Source organism: Idiotropiscis lumnitzeri, chromosome 13 (genome assembly GCF_059441095.1).
Source record: "Idiotropiscis lumnitzeri isolate Australia: NSW breed Sydney's pygmy pipehorse chromosome 13, RoL_Ilum_1.0, whole genome shotgun sequence".
NCBI classification, from domain to species: Eukaryota; Metazoa; Chordata; class Actinopteri; order Syngnathiformes; family Syngnathidae; genus Idiotropiscis; species Idiotropiscis lumnitzeri.
In genome coordinates, this window is record NC_142403.1 from 14,796,024 (window position 1) to 14,816,849 (window position 20,826).

At 43.1% G+C, this 20,826-nt stretch overlaps 1 protein-coding gene across 1 annotated transcript in view; it reads left to right on the top strand.

The window, feature by feature from the left end:
• The window catches only part of notch2 (notch receptor 2), a 46,465-nt gene that overhangs the window by 19,138 nt on the left and 6,501 nt on the right, over window positions 1-20,826 (top strand). The window contains exons 3-25 of the mRNA XM_088313068.1: window positions 9,023-9,297; window positions 9,682-9,889; window positions 10,162-10,295; window positions 11,213-11,335; window positions 11,691-11,924; window positions 12,811-12,966; window positions 13,418-13,603; window positions 13,820-13,933; window positions 14,009-14,122; window positions 14,212-14,445; window positions 15,322-15,432; window positions 15,794-15,986; window positions 16,098-16,243; window positions 16,374-16,487; window positions 17,418-17,537; window positions 17,610-17,762; window positions 18,079-18,307; window positions 18,483-18,684; window positions 18,994-19,147; window positions 19,252-19,436; window positions 19,921-20,053; window positions 20,141-20,392; window positions 20,607-20,719. Coding sequence (XP_088169194.1) covers window positions 9,023-9,297; window positions 9,682-9,889; window positions 10,162-10,295; window positions 11,213-11,335; window positions 11,691-11,924; window positions 12,811-12,966; window positions 13,418-13,603; window positions 13,820-13,933; window positions 14,009-14,122; window positions 14,212-14,445; window positions 15,322-15,432; window positions 15,794-15,986; window positions 16,098-16,243; window positions 16,374-16,487; window positions 17,418-17,537; window positions 17,610-17,762; window positions 18,079-18,307; window positions 18,483-18,684; window positions 18,994-19,147; window positions 19,252-19,436; window positions 19,921-20,053; window positions 20,141-20,392; window positions 20,607-20,719 — 3,883 coding nt within the window. The remainder of the gene's footprint in view (window positions 1-9,022; window positions 9,298-9,681; window positions 9,890-10,161; window positions 10,296-11,212; window positions 11,336-11,690; window positions 11,925-12,810; window positions 12,967-13,417; window positions 13,604-13,819; window positions 13,934-14,008; window positions 14,123-14,211; window positions 14,446-15,321; window positions 15,433-15,793; window positions 15,987-16,097; window positions 16,244-16,373; window positions 16,488-17,417; window positions 17,538-17,609; window positions 17,763-18,078; window positions 18,308-18,482; window positions 18,685-18,993; window positions 19,148-19,251; window positions 19,437-19,920; window positions 20,054-20,140; window positions 20,393-20,606; window positions 20,720-20,826) is intronic.

The following is a 20,826-nucleotide window of genomic DNA, read 5'->3' on the forward strand; positions in this document are numbered from 1 at the left end:
CAAAGAAACGAGTGTGGGAGACGTTATTTGTGAGATTCAGCCCAACCCTCTCTGCTCATCGAAGCCCCACGGCCAGTCGGTACAGGCTGAGGTCAGCATGAGGTGGAGGAGGGAGAAGGAGTGCGGCGAGAAGGGAGGAGTGCGTGTGTGCGCACAAGATGGGGGCGCTAATGTGAACCAGCTGTAGAAACCTGACACCTTGAGTGGGCCAGAACTGCGAGGTGGAGGAGTGAGAAAGAGGTAAAGAAAGCCGGGAGAGAAGGATCGAGAAAAGATGAAGCGGGGAAAAAAAGCCGTCACGGAGCAGGACAAAGAATCCCGTAGACGAAGCGGTCACACAATTCCAGTCGACTGCAGTTGAGTTGCATTCATGTGCAGACAGTCGTGCCTGCGCTGTTGTGTTTGACATATGTTGAATCCATTGACAGAATACTTCCTCCCCGGTGAGACACCACTCCCTGACAATAATATGAATCATGCACAGCCTTGTCTGTTTGCCACGGGCTGGAGCGAAAAGGAGGTTAATAAAGATAGCACTCTATCTGAGTCGGGAACCAGAAGGACAGGGTGTTATCGTCTTCTGATTCTTTGGATTCTGTCAACACGGGTTGACGGCAGTGATTAAAAAAAAAAAAAAAAAAAAAAAAAAAGGAACAAAAGCGAACGTCTTCCCGTCAGCGACGCTTTGAAATTTTTACTTTCAAAGTCAGTTTTTAGGTTTTGCTGTAGTTAGTGGCCACTGCTGCCATGAAGGATAATTAAAGGGCACTGAACTCGAACATTCATTTTGATCTGAGTGTCAAGGGTACTAGAAAAAAAACCTCTTGGTGTTAAATTTTTTTTTTATGTAAAAATAATCGATTATTTATAAGCCTGAGGGAAGTTTTGTCATATAAAGCACCAATTAAAGCTCAACTTCTCATCACTGATGTCATATTAATTTGTCCTTTACACAGCAAATTAACATTGACGGAACCAACAACGCCTGCTTTGCTTGCAGCAATTTTGTGCTCTCCATTATGCGTCGGTTTCGCCAGGAAACGATTAATCAACAATTGGTTCCTTGACTTTTGAGGGCCCCAACTTACGACTATTTTGAGTTAAGAGCCGCCACTTGATTGATTTTGTTTGTAAGTTAGCTTTTATTGAGGAATGATCTTAAGCTATGGCACTGCTTGAGGCAAGTGAAAAAATGGAGCTGGAGTAAGTCGTCTTGAAGCAGCGAGCAAGACTGAAAATTGCCTCATTTTGCTACCCACCCACTCCCCGCTTTTCGGCCCAAAGCAACGCCGGCAGCTCACTAATGTTTATACACAACAACACTTTATTGATGGCATGACTTGTTCATGATGGATTATTGCCCAAAACGAAATGTTACCGGTCTAATCTTGTCTTTTTTTTTTGGAAGAATGTATGTTAAAGATGTGCTCTCAAAGTCCTTACTTTGTTATGTATATGTTTATGATGTAATACTTTATCACATGCATGCTTATGATGTGCCGCCCCTTTCATCCTTTGTAGCCTCAGAATAAAATCTTCACTTCTTCCACACTGTCAGACGAGACAGGTTGTGTGCAGTTATTCCTCTGTCAATACAGAAATTCTGGTTTGCTGATCCTGAAGAATAGTTGGACGCGATACTACTGCTGCGTAGTACCACTCTGCCAACAGGTTATGGGCCCAGGACCCAACTGAAGCCAGGACAAAATCAGGAATTTTTGGACTCTACCACCAGAAAGAAGCCGCGACGTACTGCGAGTCTGGTGAGCATAACTGCGACTAAGCCAATGGCTAACGCAATGAACCGGCGGCCGACTGAAACGGGTAGCCGCTGGAGTAGACTCGTTTTTGACGGGGATGAGAAAAACTATGAACTGTGGGAGACAAAGTTTTTCGGTCATTTAAAACTACAAGGGCTCAAAGACGCGGTTCTGTACAATCCTGCTGAAAATGAGACAGATGATGAAGATGATAAAAGAGCCGTCTTTGAAGCGAAAAATGCCGAAGCATATGCAGAGCTGATACAATTTTTGGATGACAACAGTTTATCACTGGTAATGCAAGATGCAGTAGATGATGGACGAAAAGCACTGCAAATATTGAGGAAGCATTATGCGGGTACTGGCAAGCCGCGCATTCTTAGCCTCTACAAAAAGTTGACCACGCTCAGAAAATCTAACAGTGAGAGTGTCACTGAATACATCATACGGGCAGAAGCCGTCATCACAGCACTTCGAAAGGTTGGTCAGACATTGCATGACGAATTGCTCATCGCAATGGTATTAAATGGGCTGCCTGAATCATTTGAACCATTCAACGTCCACATAACTCAAATTGAAGAGGCAATGACTTTTGCTGACTTCAAGACGAGATTACGGGACTATGAAGACAACAAAAATCTAAAAAGACAAGAATCAGAGGACAATGTCATGAAAGCAAGAGGACGACCAAGTACGAAAACAGAAAGTGCCGAAATTGAGTGCTTTAAATGTGGCCGTAAAGGACATAAAGCTAAAGAATGTCAACGTAAGCAGTGGTGCAGTTTGTGCAAGAGCGCCACGCACCGCGACTCAAACTGCAGGCGTAAACAACGGTCGGACAACGCACGAAAAGTTACCGACAACAAGGATTACGCATTCCACCTGAATGACATCGACACAGATATCCAGCCGGTGCGCAGCATCAACAAAACAGGTCTGATGGTCGACACGGGCGCCACTTCACACATCATAACCGATCTGGGGAAGTTCAAAGCGTTCGATGACAGCTTTCAAGCCGAGACACACTGCGTGGAATTGGCTGATGGCACTTGATGCAAAGGAATAGCAGAACGCAGGGGAGACGCGGAGGTCTGCCTGATGGACAACAACGGAGAACGACACAAGGTGACACTGAGACAGGCGTTATTCGTTTCATCTTTTCCGCAAGATATCTTCTCGGTACAGGCTGCTACATCCAGTGGAGCGACAGTCATCTTCAAGAAAGAACATAATGTTCTACGACACAAGGATGGGACACAATTCAACATTTACAAATATGACAGGATGTATTATTTAAACACTGTGAATGGAGAAAATGATGACCAATGCAAAAAGTGTTGTGACATGCAGACATGGCATGAGATCATGGGTCACTGCAATTATGATGATATTCAAAGGTTGCAAGAGGTTGCCGATGGCATGGTGATTAAGGGTAAAATTGACAAAGCAACATTACAATGTGATGTGTGCACTCAGGGAAAGTTTATTCAAACTAGAAATAGAGAACCTGATACCAGAGCTAAAAATGTACTCGACATGATCCACACAGACATAGCCGGACCAATTGATCCTGAATCAATTGACGGACATCGTTTTGCATTGTCATTTACCGACGATTACTCCGGAGCAATATTTGTGTATTTCATGAAACACAAGAGTGACACAGTACTAGCAACTGAGAAATTCTTGGCAGACTCAGCCCCATACGGCAAAGTCAAATGCATCAGATCTGACAATGGGACAGAGTTTCTAAGTAAAAACTATCTAAATTTGCTGACTAAAAATAGCATCAAGCATGAAACATCGGCGCCATATTCGCCACACCAAAATGGCACAGCTGAACGTAATTGGCGCACATTATTTGACATGGCGAGATGCATGCTAATTGAGAGTGGATTACCTAAGATGTTATGGACCTATGCAGTCCAGACAGCAGCTATTGTGAGAAACAGATGTTTCAACAATAGAATAAAACAGACAGCTTATCAAATGCTAACGGGGAAACGACCTAACCTCTCCAGGATGCAAAAGTTTGGTTCTAAATGTTTTGCTTACATACAGAACAGAAAGAAACTAGACTCCAAGTGTGAGGAGGGAATATTTGTTGGGTATGACAAAAATAGCCCTGCCTATCTGGTGTTCTATCCAGACAGTGAAAAAGTGCAAAAACACAGATTAGTGAAGTTTGTAGCAAAAGCTGTAGCAGAGCAAGAAACACAAACTTTCACTAGTGATGATGACGAACTGGTACAGAACAAACCAAGGGCAAACCAATCTGGACCAACCATAAGTGTGAGCCCAAATGTCACTCAGGGTCATGAACCCAAAATGACACCTGATGTGGACAGCCAGTCACAAAACGATGAAACAGAACAAAAAGAATTGGCACCAGAAGTGAGTGACCAAACACAGACTGATGAAACTCAACAAAGACGATACCCTTCCAGAGAGAGAAAGAAACCAAAATATTGGTACGAGTATGTAAGTGGTGAAGAATTTGATGATCAGACTTTCACCAGTGTTGACTACTGTTACCGGTTAATGTGTAACATACCTGTAACATACAGCGAAGCCATAACCTCATCCAATGCAAAACAATGGCGTGATGCAATGGATGATGAGATGCAGTCGCTAAAAGACAACAACACGTTTACCCTGACTAACTTACCTAGAGGTAAGAAAGCAGTGGGGGGTAGATGGGTGTATGCGCTGAAAAGCAATACTGAAGGATGTGAGAATTACAAAGCACGTTATGTTGCAAAGGGATATAGTCAAAAGATGGGTGTAGATTATGATGAGACATTTTCACCCACCGCAAACATGACTAGCATTAGAGTGCTAATGCAAATAGCAGTACAAGATAACCTGATTCTACATCAGATGGATGTCAAAACAGCATACTTGAATGCACCAATTGACTGTGAAATTTACATGGAACAGCCAGAAGGCTATGAAGTCAAATCAAGCACTGGAGAAAAATTGGTGTGTAAGTTACAAAAGTCACTTTACGGACTAAAACAATCTGGAAGAAATTGGAACAAAATGCTGCATGAATATTTGGACAAAAACAAATATGTGCAAAACCCAGCTGACCATTGTGTTTATACAAAAGTGAACAATAATGACAAAGTGATCTTGATAATATGGGTTGATGACTTGATTATTGCCGCAAGCAATGAAAAAGTGTTAATGAACGTGAAAGAAATGATGACAGCAAAATTCAAGATGAAAGACTTAGGAAAGCTGAAACACTACCTAGGTATTGATTTTGAACAAAATGACAAGTGTATAAAAATGACACAGGGAAAATATGTTGAAAAACTACTGGAAAGATTCAACATGCACGACTGTAAACCAAGAATGACACCATGTGAACAGAAACTTGACTACACTGGGAACACAGAAGAGATCTGTGATGTCAAAAAGTACAGAGAGGCTGTGGGTAGCTTAATTTATTTAACTACGTGCACAAGACCTGATTTGAGTTTTGTTGTGAGTAAGTTATCCCAATATTTAGCTACGCCAACAGAAGAACAATGGTCAACAGTAAAACACATCTTAAGGTACTTAAAAGGTACAACTGGCAAGGAACTTTGCTTCACTAAATGTGATGACAAACTTGGATTACAAGCATACAGTGATGCTGATTGGGCAGCTGACACAAGTGATAGACGAAGCACAACAGGTTACTGTATTAGCTTGAACAAAAATGGTCCTGTTGTTTCATGGAAGACGAAGAAACAACCTACCGTTGCATTGTCCACATGTGAGGCCGAGTATATGGCTCTAGCTGCCACAATGCAAGAATGTTTGTACATAGTACAGTTGTTGGGCCATATTGACAAATATCAATATGAGCGACCAATTATCTTTGAGGATAATCAAGGCACCATAGCACTGGCGAAAAACCCAGTAAAAAGGCAAAGGTGCAAACATGTTGACATAAAGTACCACTTTATCAGGTCAACTGTTAATGATGGGAAAATAAGTTTGGAGTACTGTCCAACCGACCACATGGTGGCAGATGTTTTGACAAAACCAGCAACAAAAGTTAAGTTGAATACATTTGCCAAGTTCATATTTGGGAACTAACAGGTATGTTCAAATACAAGCTTTTTCCCAATGTTTAGAGTGGTAAAAATAACAATGTGAGAGCAAGTGGGGGTGTTAAAGATGTGCTCTCAAAGTCCTTACTTTGTTATGTATATGTTTATGATGTAATACTTTATCACATGCATGCTTATGATGTGCCGCCCCTTTCATCCTTTGTAGCCTCAGAATAAAATCTTCACTTCTTCCACACTGTCAGACGAGACAGGTTGTGTGCAGTTATTCCTCTGTCAATACAGAAATTCTGGTTTGCTGATCCTGAAGAATAGTTGGACGCGATACTACTGCTGCGTAGTACCACTCTGCCAACAATGTACAACAGCATAAAGGCGATCAACTTAGCTGATGACCCAATATTTACGTTAGGTCTGCGGCGGTGGTTGCAGCTGTATGCCGCCATCTATATGCAGCCGTCCCCGCCTCAAACACCAACATTATATCCCTTGACATGAAGTAGAGAGCTTTCCAATTATAGCAAACTTTTAAAGTTTCCTTTGCGAGAGTGGGTGAAGCAAATGACTGACGCATCCCTCGGTCACGCCTTTTGTCTCTACAATCTCTGATGGATTCGTTTTACACCCAGATAAGAAATAATAATTAAAAAATAATTTTTTAGGTATAAGATGTGATTAAAGACGTACGATTTTTTTTTCATTCCTAAAAAATGAAATTCATTTTAAAGGAATAAACAGGATGTAACTATATTTATTTTGTTGCATGTGGGGATGTAAAATTGCAAATTCCAATTGATCAAACTATCCATTTCATATGTTTTATTCACCGGCGTGCAAACCTCTTAAAGTCACACCATTGTTACTTGTTTATAGTGATGCTTTGTTTGCAGCGAATCACCATGATGAACCTTTTTACCATAATTGCTTAACTTGCCACTTAGTGGCTCCATCTCATATTCTCCGCAGTTTTAGACGTGAACAAGTTTGTAACGTAAACCTAGCATCGGGGTGGAGTGTGGACATGGCAACGCACGTGGTCTTTGTGTGAGTCCACAAATGTGCTGTTTGTCACACGGCAGTGGACCCTGTCATTACGCTTGCAAGAAAGAGTGGAAGGATTATACTGGCTGAACAAAAATGAGCATTCCGATTTCTTAGAATGACGGTTTTTGTGAGCTCCTGACCCGGTTTTGTTTGTGTTTAGATTTGGGAGGGACCTTGTGTTTGTTGTGTTTTGATTTGCTGCAGATATACTGATATAGAAAAGAGAAAAAAAAAGTGGTCAGCAGGCGAGCTGTACATGTCTAATCAGGCTAGTAAAGTAATGCATTGATGTTAGCTAATTTAACTCATTCAATCAACTCATTCCTTTCTCTCCTTTGTAACAATCTTTGTCGTAGATTTAATGTGGAAAACACGTTGATCCATCACAAGCTACTTGCAATGGTTGCATTTCCAGAGATCATATGATGGTCACAGTGTTTGTTTTGTTTTTTTCAGAATTTTATAATCAAACTAGAGTTGGCCACGGCTTTTCTCCACCCATTCCAGTAAAAAAAAAAAGTTGACGTTGACGGCACTCCTCGTTGGTATCCCCTATAACGACGTTCTAAAAGTTAATATAGCCTATGATTTCAAGTTAAAATGCATTATAATGCCCCCACAAGTGGTCAAGCATAGACAAAACCGCCAGCGCACTATCAAGCGCTTGTTTGAACAAATGCTAAGAAAACAAAGATGCTGATTGCCACAACGTATACTATGTACAAGTTATCGTGTTCAATATTTGTAAAAAATCGTTTTCTTATCCAATTACACTATTAACTCAATTCTAAAAATATTCTATAGCGGTAGCCCTCATTGTGCCTCCGTTTTTACACGCTACAGCACAGCTTTTGTGAAAGCCACTATGGCGTACGTTCTATATGGGCTCACCAGTTATGTTACCTGAGCCTTTCCTGGGAGGCATGTTTGTAGGGGGCCATTGTAGGAGGCAGCAGTTTGCTCAATCACCCACAGTCCCAAGACAGTGTGTCTGCAGTATGCCTGCACACACTACAACAATGCAGGCGCGCTAAGGAAATTGTATGAACTGTTGTAAATTCGCTCGTGACAAAATGATACACTTGGCAAGGACCTATCACCCAGGGAGAAATGCAGAATAGAAAGTTTCAAAGGGAACACTGTCGCTGATGTGATCCTTTGTGGACTTTCTGTGTTGTGTAATGTTGTAATTTCCTTTCCCGTCGGCAGAAAAAAATAGTCGAACGGCGCAAACGTGGTGGAAAGAAATCATACATAGAGTGGTGTTATTTTTTTTCCCCCCCAGTTATACACTATGCAAGATGTTGTCGTGCCCATAATGAAATACTGTATGTTAAACCAAAAAAGCGACACTGGTTATAGTGGCGAGGGCTCCCATTATGTGATGTGGTAAACATTTGAACCTACTCGGCATATTGCAGTTAAAACACAGGCTTCTTCAGATGGAATGGTTCGGATGGCAGAATCGGGAGGTTGGCCTTTTGGGAGGGGCTTTAGCGGGAGTGGCTGCCTGTGGTTTTATGCAGCTTCAATGCTGACGGGTGACTTAACAAACTTTTGGGTGGATCACTGCGTTATTTTTCTGTGTCTGAAAAAGGAGCCTTTTTACCCGTGATCATTTCTGGCCAGCATCTGCCAACAACTTCCAGCTGACGTTGCCTCACAACCTTCTGCTTTTAAACTTCTTCTTCACCATGACTGACCTTAGTTTAACCTTTTAGCAAGCTCAACTTCCTCTTCGTCCAGTTTATCATATCAGCATGGGAATTTGTCTTTAAAGTCAGTAGCAAGCTGTCCATTTTCTACCACCTTTGCAGAATACATTTACATGACAAGGCTGAAATCTGAAAAAAAAAAATCCAAGAGCCACATACCGCTGCCACGTACTGGAAGGCATATCATGACCAGTAATTTAACTATAAAAGTCCAACCGTACTCCTGCTTGTCAAATCTTTTTAGAATCAATTACCCTATTGATTATTCCATCAATTACCTGCGTAATCTCTGAACACTCGCCCTCAATATTACAGTTTTGTGTTATCTGGTTTGCACCGGTCTTGACACTTCTGCCAACACTCAACTCAACACAGCCACTCTGTCCTGCCTATTTTGGAATGTGTATGTTAACATATTGTTGTTTGCATCCTTGTACAGATGTGCACCAGGCTTCCTGGGTGAATACTGCCACCATAAGGACCCCTGTCATCCTGGCTTCTGCTTGAACGGCGGCAACTGCTCTGTGAGCATGCTGGCCGGCGTACCTGTACCGGGCAGCGCCACCTGCGTCTGCCCTCTCGGCTTTATTGGAGAGCATTGCCACATTCCGCAGAACTCCACATGCTACCCAAATAATCCGTGTGCCAACAAAGGGAAATGTACCTTGCTGTCCCTCGACAAATACACTTGCAACTGCGCCCGTGGATGGTCAGGTGAGATAAAAGCGTCTCAGTTTCAGGTTTCCAGTTTCTGCAGGGCTTGTAGACTTTGGTTGGTTTGTTCATCGTCCTGAATAAAGTTACAGTTGTCGAAAAGAGAGGAGAAAAACTTGAATGCGGATTTAATATGTAACGCTGGCTTTAAAAGCAAAGCGTGTAGAGTCTCTGTCACCAAAATGCTTACGAGTGCTCATGACGTAAATTACTTTTGCGAGTATGACGCAATTCAATTTCCGGGCATTACAAACATTCAGCCAAATGTTTTTCTTCTATTTTATTCTGTGGACGGATTAATGGGAACATTGATTTGCTTCTTAGAAAAGCATAGGGGAAAAAAATACATCAAGCCAATCTGCATCTTGTCCTTCCCATTCCTAGGACCACGATGTGAGAATGAGGACAGCTGCCTGTCAAGCCCCTGCGCCAACGGCGGCTCATGCCGCGCTCTTCCAGGTGCTAAATACGTATGCTCCTGCCCACCTGGCTACGCGGGTCCCCGCTGCCTCAATGACACCAACGAATGCGTTGCCTCCCCCTCAAGATGTCAGAATGAAGGAGTGTGTGTCAACACTCCTGGCTCCTACAAGTGAGAATCTACTTCACTGTCTACACATTTGTACAATGTTGTGACACCATATAGAACATTTTTCAATAGTTTCACTGCTCCCACATGCTTTAAAACCTTTAAATGTGTTAAACGATTTTTTTGGGGGGGGGGGCATCTCATGTTTTCGCTGTCATGTTTCTCAAGTAAAAGGCAAAGCTCTTATAGCGGGAGAACTCATATTTAAAAAAAAAACAAAAAAAAAAAAAACGTCCAATGTGTTTCTTGCCACTGATCAGGTCTTACCTCCACAGATGTATTTGTGGCGCGGGGTTCACTGGTCGACACTGCGAGAGCTCGTACGTCCCTTGCTCTCCTTCGCCGTGTCTGAACGGAGGCACTTGTCATCAGAATTCGGAAACCAGCTACTCATGCCACTGTCTTCCAGGTAAGACAGGAAATGCAACGAGACCCATTTTCGTTTTGAGTATGAAGAGTTAAAAAAAAACAAGTGAGATGTTTAAATCTTAGATGTGGTGGGACGCAACAACGTACAGCTCCTTCGTTACATTTTCTGGACGATTCATATTCAGTATGTGATGCCCTGAGAGGCTTTGAAAAAGTGTGAGCCTTTTTTTGTCAGCAGCAGGTGAAGGAGAGACAAGATTCATTGCATGGTTTGCGATGCAAATAGTCAGGTCCTCCAGGTTGTTTTGTATTAAACACACTGTCCTGTCACTCTGCGACAGTTAGCGAGCGAACGCCACAAACACGCTGCTGCTATTTCTACACTATCAGTGCATGTCATAATTCTTATGTACACGAGACGTTTGTCTACAGAAGCGGCATCTCAGCCTTTGCGTTTTACTCTTCTGTGTCAATAAAGATGTGAATTACTGGCAGAACGTTTGACTATTTTGGATTATTTTGTCTTTGAGTATTTAACTTTACAACATGGAAGAAAATCAGCAAAAATTGTCAGATTTTTTTTTTTCTTTTAATTATTTCCTTTAAATGATTTTCACCATTACAATGCAACTTTTAACTGTTGCTTCAAGAAGAATGTCAATCCTTATTGTTCACGTATTGTTAATCTATTATTATGTGTAGTGTTTATTTATTGGTTGTGTGTCATATTTAATTGTCGGTTTACCTTTTTATTGCACCTTGAGCGTTATCTGGCGATTTTACCGGCTGCGTAAATTGTAGTGTGTATCAATTAAACTTCCTCTCCTTTCCTTGTGAGAACTTCATTGCCGTCCGTAATATGCTCGCAAGCTGTCAAGGCTTTGTCTCGATTGCTCTAATTGTGTTTGTCAAAATAGTTGGATTAGCATACATTTCTTCCTCTGTACGTGGTGCCAGGATTCAATGGAACAAACTGCGAGAACAACATTGACGACTGCCCGGGCCATCAGTGTGAAAACGGTGGCACCTGTATGGATGGCGTTAACACATACAACTGTCAGTGCCCTCCGGAATGGACGGGTAAGACTGAATTAACGTATGCGATGCGCGGTTGACTGTGTTTGTATGCTGCTGTGGTATTTTGGGCACTAGTGGGAATAGCTGCCGTTTGTGGGATCTTCATTCATCTCTCTCAATTTAAATTTGACATCCGATTGGTTAAAGAAACAGTCCCATTGCTAATATGTTGAAGATATATGGGCCAGCGCTACTGATTCTGAAAGCCTTGGGCGGATAAGATTCACATGCCAACACAGACCAAATACAGTCTTCGAATTTAGTTTGCAAATGGATGTCAGTGCTTCTGCTAGTTTTTAGGCTCTCTTCTGCACATATTCTCAACGTCTTCTTCCACCCTCCTGCCTGCCCTTCACAGGTCAGCACTGCACAGAGGATGTGGATGAATGTCGTCTACAGCCCAACACTTGCCAGAACGGCGGGACCTGCAACAACTTGGCCGGCGGCTATGTGTGCGTGTGCGTCAATGGCTGGAGCGGTCCCGACTGCTCGGAAAACATCGACGACTGTGCGACTGCCGCCTGCACCCAGGGATCCACGTGCATCGATCGTGTCGCCTCTTTCATCTGCCTCTGCCCCCATGGAAAGACGGGTGAGACAATCACAAAAGCCCTCTTAGAACTACCGGTCACGTCGCCTATTTGAATAAGTAAACACCACACTTCATAAAGTTGGCTCTCTTCACCCCCTCAGGACAAAAAATAACTTTACGGCAGACTTGAAAGAGAAAGTGCTGCTATAGAGTTGGGGGAGAAAATTATTTTACAAAATGAGATGGCAAACTACCCATCAGTGGATTAATACAAGCATATAGGTTATTATACAGAGATGTTTGATACTCCAAAAATGTTGAATCGTGGACGACATCATCGTGAAAATTATATAAACGTTCGACGTTTTACAAACAAAATGGACTGAAAATTAATTTATTATTTTTAATTTTTTTTAGTTATGTTTCTATTCTATTATATATTTTTTAAATGAACAGTACCTACCGAATAATAACTCTACCGGTGCCTTTTTGAAATAATGTACAAGTGGGTAAATGAAGGCCCAGAGCCACTGTACATGACTCAATGATTTAGTAGTCAGAAGAAAAATCGATAACGGATTCAGAATAAAGAATGACATAATGATTTTGCCTTTGAAAGTTTATTAGACTTTGGCGCCTACAATCTGTGGCTCAGGTCTAACCAGAAAAAATATTTTCCAAATATAGATGGTTTTATTATTCTACTGCCGCCTTGCCGTCTCCCCTCAGGCAGAGGCAAGCCACGCTTCATGGGAATCGGACTCATGTGATCACAATACAGCTGACTAGCTTGCCGCATCCAGTCTGTAGATAATGATGACAAAGTGAATGTGACATCATCATTTTGACGTTTTTGCACTTTGGTGTGTGAATGTTTACACACATCTCGCTGTGTCTGCTCAGGCCTAACGTCATCCATTTTCTTCTCCTTTTTTCTTCCCTTTAGGTCTACTTTGCCACATAGACGACGCCTGCATCAGCAACCCTTGCAGGGAGGGCTCCCAATGTGACACCAACCCCATCAGCGGCATGTTCAACTGTAACTGCCCGCCCGGTTACGTGGGCAGCACCTGCAATGTTGATCGAGACGAGTGCAGCATTGGTGAGAAAGATGTACTTATACAACAGTGTCAGGTGGCGTGTTTGATTCCTTACGCCAACCCAATATATTTCTTAATATCACCATATCAAGTTGACTTTATACTTGGCTTTGGCCCGAATGTAAAAACAGCAAATAGGTAATTTTTCACTAACTAACAAGATTAGTTCTGCCCCCAAAATCGGATTTTGAAGGCACCTGGAAAGATTAGATTGACTTTGCAACACATATTGACTGAAACCTGATTGAACAAAAAAATAATCCAACACCCTCAGACAAATGCTGGACGCAATGCAGCTAAGAGAAATGCTAGGAAAATTAAGGAAGTAGACAGTTGGGAATGAATCCTAGAATTTTAATGTCTGTTGTAAATGTAGGTCGCGACTGTACACCCACATCGCGTTTGCCATTCCTCTTGTCCGACAATGACCCCTTCAATTCTCTTGATACTCAGGAAGCAACCCTTGCGAGCACGGCGGCCAGTGCGTGAACACAGATGGCTCCTTCACGTGCAATTGTGTGAGAGGTTACACCGGGCCGCGCTGCGAACAGGATGTCAACGAGTGTGCATCAAACCCCTGCCAGAATGACGGCACTTGCTTGGATCGCATCGGCGACTACACTTGCATCTGCATGCCCGGTACGCTTCGTGAAATCTTAGAAATGTACTTGTAAAGTAATAATTTGTTCTTGTAGTGCAAGGCTGGGTAAATATTTGTTCTTTGAAATCTAGGTCACTCCAATAGAATAATCGAAATATTTAGCTCTCCTATTGACGGCGTCATGACCGTTATTAAATTTCAGTAGCATAGTTGGCCTACGTATGACCTCAATAACAAGACTTGACTTTGTGCAGGATTTGAGGGCACCCACTGTGAGATTGAGGTGAACGAGTGTCTCAGCTCTCCCTGTCTGAACCAAGGAAAATGTCTGGACCAGGTCAGCCGCTTTGTCTGCGAGTGCCCAGCAGGTTGGTATACACACAAGTCGATTTTCCATTTTTAAATTATGGACTAGAGCTCATCTCTTTTCGTTGTGATTTCAGGCTTCAGTGGGGAAACGTGCCAGATAGACATCGACGAATGTTCGAGTACACCCTGTTTAAATGGAGCCAAGTGTATCGACCGACCTAACAGCTACGACTGTGAATGTGCTGAAGGTCAGATTTCATTTTTCATGTCTGACTTTAGGACTTACTAACATAAAAAAAAAATTAGCCCAACATCACCGTCTCCTTTGCCCAATTAGGCTTCACAGGTCTGCTCTGCGAGGAGAACATCAACGACTGCCAGCCGGAGCCATGCCACCACGGTGTGTGTAAGGACGGCATTGCCACCTTCTCCTGCGAATGCCACCCGGGTTACATCGGCTCCATCTGCAACATCCAAGTGCAGGAGTGCCACAGCAATCCTTGTCAGAACCGAGGACGCTGCATTGACCTAGTCAATGCCTACCAGTGTAACTGTCCACCTGGCACTGCAGGTAGAATTTGTCCTCAGGTTTTGAAAATTGTTACGGATTATGGGAGTAGAATACATTTATCACGTTGTAGCTTGCAATGTAACACTCTGCATGAGTTTTTATCCCAAGTCTGGTTTAACTGGTATTTTACCATCACATTTACTTCCAGAGTAGTACATTGAACCGAGGTACCGTGTGCCTGTAACTGTCCTAAATTGACCAGAGGTCGAGTACTATAGTTCATTTTCACTTTCCAGTTACAGACACTCACTTCCTCTCTGGTGAATTTCCTCTTTTGAAAGTTTGCTTTGCATCGCACTCACGCGTTAGCTTCGTCATGCTGTGACACACTCAGAATGTATTTGACTTTTGCTGAATTACCGGTTTGTCCACATTTTTTCGCTTCCTGTTTAGGTCATTTTTAGAAAGTTGTCTTCTATCGCCCCCTGGAGGCCATCTCGCTATAATTCATAAAGAGACTACGTTATATACACTGAGCCCTTGAAGAGGTTTGGGAAGTAATTAATGGTTTCGCCCCCTCCCATTTTTTAAAAATAATTGCCTACATTAATAATATATACCTAAATCAATCCTAAATAGACCCCACACACTCCCAAATTGTTCTAATATTATATGAAAAAAAATTTGCCTCTCTCTCTTCTCCTCCACTCACACGAAAAGCGAATCTAAGATATTATTAGTATCGTATAAATTGTAGTTTGTGTTTAAACTCTTAATTAAGTTTGGAGCAGGGTTTTTGAGCTGCAAATAGGTTTGTGAATGGCGATCGTGAAGATTTTACTTTATATTCACTTTGTTAAACAATCAGCCCAACATTATGTATCGAAATACAGTGAAGCTGCTCAACTACATCCAGTTTCATTTGAAATTCCTTAGGTGTGAACTGTGAAATCAATGAAGATGACTGTGCCAGCAACCCCTGCGAGTATGGAGAGTGCCAAGATGGCATTAATGAGTACAAGTGTGTGTGCTCCCCAGGATATACAGGTATGCTTGAAGCAATTAATCAATTAATTTGATTACAAAAAAAATATGTCAAACCTAAATCTCTACTACTTTGCAATAATCATGTTTCCATGTGGACTAATGTTGCTGGAGACTCATGCATTACTGTGTGTAGAAATAAGTTGGCTCGTTGGTGGAAATCCAGGTGAAAAGAGAATTATACATGACAAATAAATGTCATGTTATCAACATGTATTCGGCCCTAGCAATTGGAGTTACGTGCTTGGGCACGGAACCAATTCAACTCATCCCATTGTATGCTGATTAAAACAAATTTTCATGTTGCACTCTTGCCTGATGTCACTTTGGATGCTCCCAATAATTGACGTCATTTCTCTAATAGGGCTCAAATGTGACGTGGACATTGACGAGTGTAGCTCCAACCCTTGTATGAGCGGGGGGACCTGCATTGACAAGGTTAACGGGTTCTACTGCCTGTGCCCGCCCAGCACCCACGGCCCTCTGTGCCTCTCGGGGATCGACCACTGTGAGCACCAGCCTTGCATGCATGGTGAATGTATTGAGCAGCAACACGGGTAAGCCCTTCACATATGCCACGATGAGGTCTGAGCCCTCTGGTCGACTCTACTTTCCACAAGTGGTGTCCATCTGGCTCCTTCTAAACTCCTCCTTGTCCTTGCCACCAGGTACCATTGTGAGTGTGAACCCGGCTGGGGAGGACAACACTGTGAGCAGGAAAAGGACGAGTGCCAGTCCAATCCGTGCCAAAACGGCGGTTCATGCGTGGACCGGCATAAGGGGTACACTTGCGTGTGCCAGCTTGGATTCAGAGGTAGCGTTATAAGGAGTGTGACCCTACTCCACAAAGTTATTGGACTTTGTGGTGAAATTTCAGGATGAACCTATAACACACTTTAAAATTTAGAGCGCATCTTAATTTGACTCTCTGTCTCCGCTCTCAGGTGTGAACTGTGAGAACAACATCGATGAATGCGCATCCAATCCCTGCCTCAATCAAGGCATTTGTTTGGACAGGGTCAACAGTTACACTTGCCAGTGTAGCCCGCCATTCTCAGGTTAGGCCTCCAGATATTTAATGACTAAGTTGTCATTTCCTGACCCCGTTCCACTGCACAGCTGCACTCGCTTTTGACACATTTGCAATGTAATAGTAATACACTGAGAGTTCCAAGCTTGCTCTAAATATAAAAAGGATGACATAAAAAGCTGCTGAGTGCTCATCAAGGGGCATATTCTCCAATTTGTGCTTAAGTAATTTTTTTTTTTATGAGCCTGGCTTACGCATTTTCAAGGTGCGGCGATTCTCCCGTCCAGACTTCTGACACTCCCATCATCCGTAAACTGGAATTTGTGCGCAACCACCAGAGAGGCATGATTCAGTGAATTCTGAGGGTGGCCTTCATTTCTGGATCGTAAAGTTTTTTTTAGAAGACATGGGAATTCCCTAGAGATCCATTTGGAAAATGTCACACTTATCTTGCATAGTGGATACAGAAGTGACACTAATCGTCGCCAGTGTCGTGTGCGGCTCAATTTGTCCGACTATAAAGGAGCATGTGTATTTTAATTCTGTATTCAATTAATACAATGAGAGTAATTTAATGTGACTATTGTGCTAATGACTGAATGCACTTTTGAAGCTGTTCCATCAGTCGAAAAGCAAGTAAGCCAGCCGTTAATTCAACGTGGCCTACGATCACGTCTCGCGACACGCGGACGCGTGGGCGTAGATGAAATAAAAACGGATGACATGCCATCGTCACCATTACGACTGTGAGTTTTTTGAGCAGCACTTTCAGACCAATTCAGAGCCACCCACACAAGTCAGCAGTCGCGCTGTCGCCCGGCCATCGACAGTGACTCAATCATAATGTGCAATATCATGTTTCATCTTCAAGAGCTGTCAAACTTTCTACACCCTCTATATATGCAGTTTAGCTTTTTTGAGACAAAATTTAATTTATTTAATTCATTTGTCCTTATAGGTAAAAACTGTAAGGACGAGCTTGTTCCTTGTGCTTCTCATCCGTGTGAGAGGGGAGGAGTGTGTCGTCCGACTGCAGACTACAGCTCCTACACCTGCCGGTGTCCCGCCGGATGGCAAGGTATACATCTTAGCTTGATGCGTGACAACGCACAATGTGCAACTTAAAAATACTTCTCTTTTTTCCACACAGGGCCACGCTGCACGGAGGATGTCAATGAGTGCAAAAAGAATCCTTGCAGAAATGGCGGCCGTTGCGTGAACAGCCCGGGCAGCTACATGTGTAAATGTCAGCCCGGATACAGCGGCCACAACTGTCAGACAGATGTTGATGACTGCTCACCCAGTGAGTTTGCCCTCTACGCTTTTTCATGTACAGTGGTCAGTGAACCGCCATTTATAGCCAGGATACATTTCAGAGGTGACAATCTGTCATGTAGTTTTACACTTCCCAAATTATTTAAAGAACTAAAAGACTGAATTCAGACTTGCCTGTATCCTATAAAAAAATAAAAATAAATAAATAAATAAAACAGAAAACAGTGGGTTAAAAGCAACAAAAATACCGAGGGAGTTCCCTGAGGATTTCTTTATTGGATCCACTTTTCCATGAGCAATTTCTATTTGCTTTCAATGAGACGTCTCTCTTCTGCGCTCTTCAGACCCGTGTTTGAACGGAGGCTCCTGCGTTGACGATGTGGGAGGTTTTGCCTGCGAGTGCCGCCCAGGTTTCGACGGGGGCCGCTGTGAGACCGAGATCGACGAGTGTGCCAGCCAACCCTGCTGGAACGGCGCCAACTGCCGGGATTATGTCAACAGCTTTGTCTGCGAGTGTCGGGCAGGCTTTGATGGAATTCTGTGCGAACACAACATCCAAGAATGCACCGAAAGGTGAGCTGCGGAATGAATGTACTTTATATGAGTCACCCAAACTAGCTTTTCTTGTACAATGACGCTTATGCTTTTGGTTGAAAGATTTCACACCAAATCCCAATATCCCTTCCCTTCACAGTCAAAGCATTGTTTTTGATTTTGATTTTTTTTTTCCCTCTGCCCCCCCCCACAGTTCATGCCTGAATAACGGCTCATGTATTGATGACATTAACACCTTTTCCTGTCGCTGCCGTCCCGGCTTCTACGGCAAATTCTGCGAGTATGAGCAGAACGAATGTGATTCCCAGCCTTGTAAGAATGGCGGCACCTGCACAGACGGCCTGGGCACCTACAGATGCACCTGTCCTGTGGGCTACAATGGACAAAACTGCCAGGTATGAGCCGTCTTTGATTATTTGAGGAGGGAAATTAGAGTAGAACAAACACAATCTGTTCACTGATGTTTGCTGCCTTCTAAGTTTTTCAAAATGTTGTTAGACTGCCACCATAAAACCTTTTTTGGGGCATTTTGCTCCTTGTGAATTGACTGATTTATTTATGTATTTTCACCTGGCCTCTTGGCTAAAAAACGTGCTTTAGCGCCTTTTGAAACACCTTACGATGCGCTGTACTCTCTCATGTTAAGATCTGTCCCTGGTAGTCTCTTCAGTGACTCAAATATTTGTTCATGGTTCTGTTTACAGAACTTTGTCAACTTGTGCAGCCAAGTGCGCTGTCACAACGGCGGCTCTTGCTCTCAGACCGCAACCTCTTGGACGTGTCGTTGTCAAATGGGATGGACTGGACTTTACTGTGACGTGCCCAATATGTCTTGCCAGGACTTTGCCGCCCGGAATGGTGAGCAAATCGCTGCAATCGTGTACAGAGTACACTCGTCCCAGAACGTTTGTGGCTTCAATCTTTTAGGTGGCTGAAATCATTCTTTCTTGTGGATTCCGTAGGTCTGGAAGTAGAGAATGTTTGCAAAAATGCGGGGCGATGCGTGAACGTGGGTAATTCCCACCAGTGTCAGTGCCAGCCAGGATACACGGGTAGCTACTGTGAAGACATGGTCGATGAATGCCAGTCTAATCCTTGCCGCAATGGTGCAACATGCAAGGACTATCAGGGCACTTATGAATGTGTTGTAAGTACACTTTTTTTTGTTTGTTTGCACTTGGTGTGATTTCACTTACTACCTGAGCCTTCTGACTCAATCTTCTTCTTATTATCACCACCATCATGTCGCAATTTTAGAAACCATCAGTACTATACAATAACGCAATATAACGGTGCACAACTGTCTATGTACAACATCGGGATCAATTCCGAATCCATCCAATTTTATTGGCCCTAATAAAAATTTAAAAAAATCTCTTATCCATATGGTAAATGGTAAATGGGCTGTTTTTCTACCTACTAGAAGCAGTATAGCTAATAAAAATCTCACTTTTTTAATTAATGGATTGATTAGCTTCAATTCCCAAAAAAAAAAACACACCAAATGGAGTGATTCGACAATTGGGATTAAATTTATACAAGGTTGTAAGTGTAGGTCAGTGCTTCTGATTGCGTTTCAGCCAACAAAAAAAGCCCCACCACTGTCCTTAACACACGTTTTGTTTCTGTAGTGTAAGCCAGGCTACCAGGGGGTGAACTGTGAGTATGATGTTGATGAGTGCCACTCAAGGCCCTGTCTCCATGGAGGAACGTGCATCAACCTCATCAACCACTTCACCTGTGCATGCCCGCCTGGAACACAAGGTGAGTCCATCGACTAACTTCAACCATCCCTCTCAAAACGGACCAGATTTTAAATGTCGCATTATCTGCTCGTCATCTGTCGTGTAGGACTCCAGTGCGAAGTAAACATTGACGATTGCGCGCCCACGCCTGGCTCGTGGGAGCCCCGCTGTCTTAATGGTGGTCAGTGTGTGGACGGAATAGGACGATACACGTGCTCCTGCCCGCTGGGCTTTGTTGGAGAACATTGTGAGGGCGATCTGAACGAATGCCTGTCCGGACCCTGCCACGCCGCGGGCAGCCTGGACTGCGTTCAGCTTGTCAATGACTATCAGTGCCGCTGCCGCCTTGGATACACAGGTAAGCGCCAGTCGCTGATCTCTGTTGTGCTTTTTAGAGATGTGAAAATAACGCAAATACCTAATTGATGAAAAATGCACTAGAGTAATGTCATATACATGTGCGTAAATGTATGTACATAAATTTGTAAATTGCTAAAGGTGAATATGCAGGTGTTCACTGTACTGTTTTTGCTGCATTCATTTTTCCTCTGATGTGTCTTCTCTTTCCTAAGGTCGCCACTGTGAGTCCATGGTAGATTTGTGTCTGTCCAAGCCGTGCCATAACAGCGGCGTCTGCGCCATGAACATGAGCTCCGTCCATGGCTATACCTGTTCTTGTCCTCCTGTAAGTTTGCCCATGTCAGTTCTTCAGCAGAACCATCAAGTGGTAGTTTTTCCTTTTTAATCCAGGGATGAGCTCTGGGCTATTTTTTGTGGATCAAACAAGTTAAA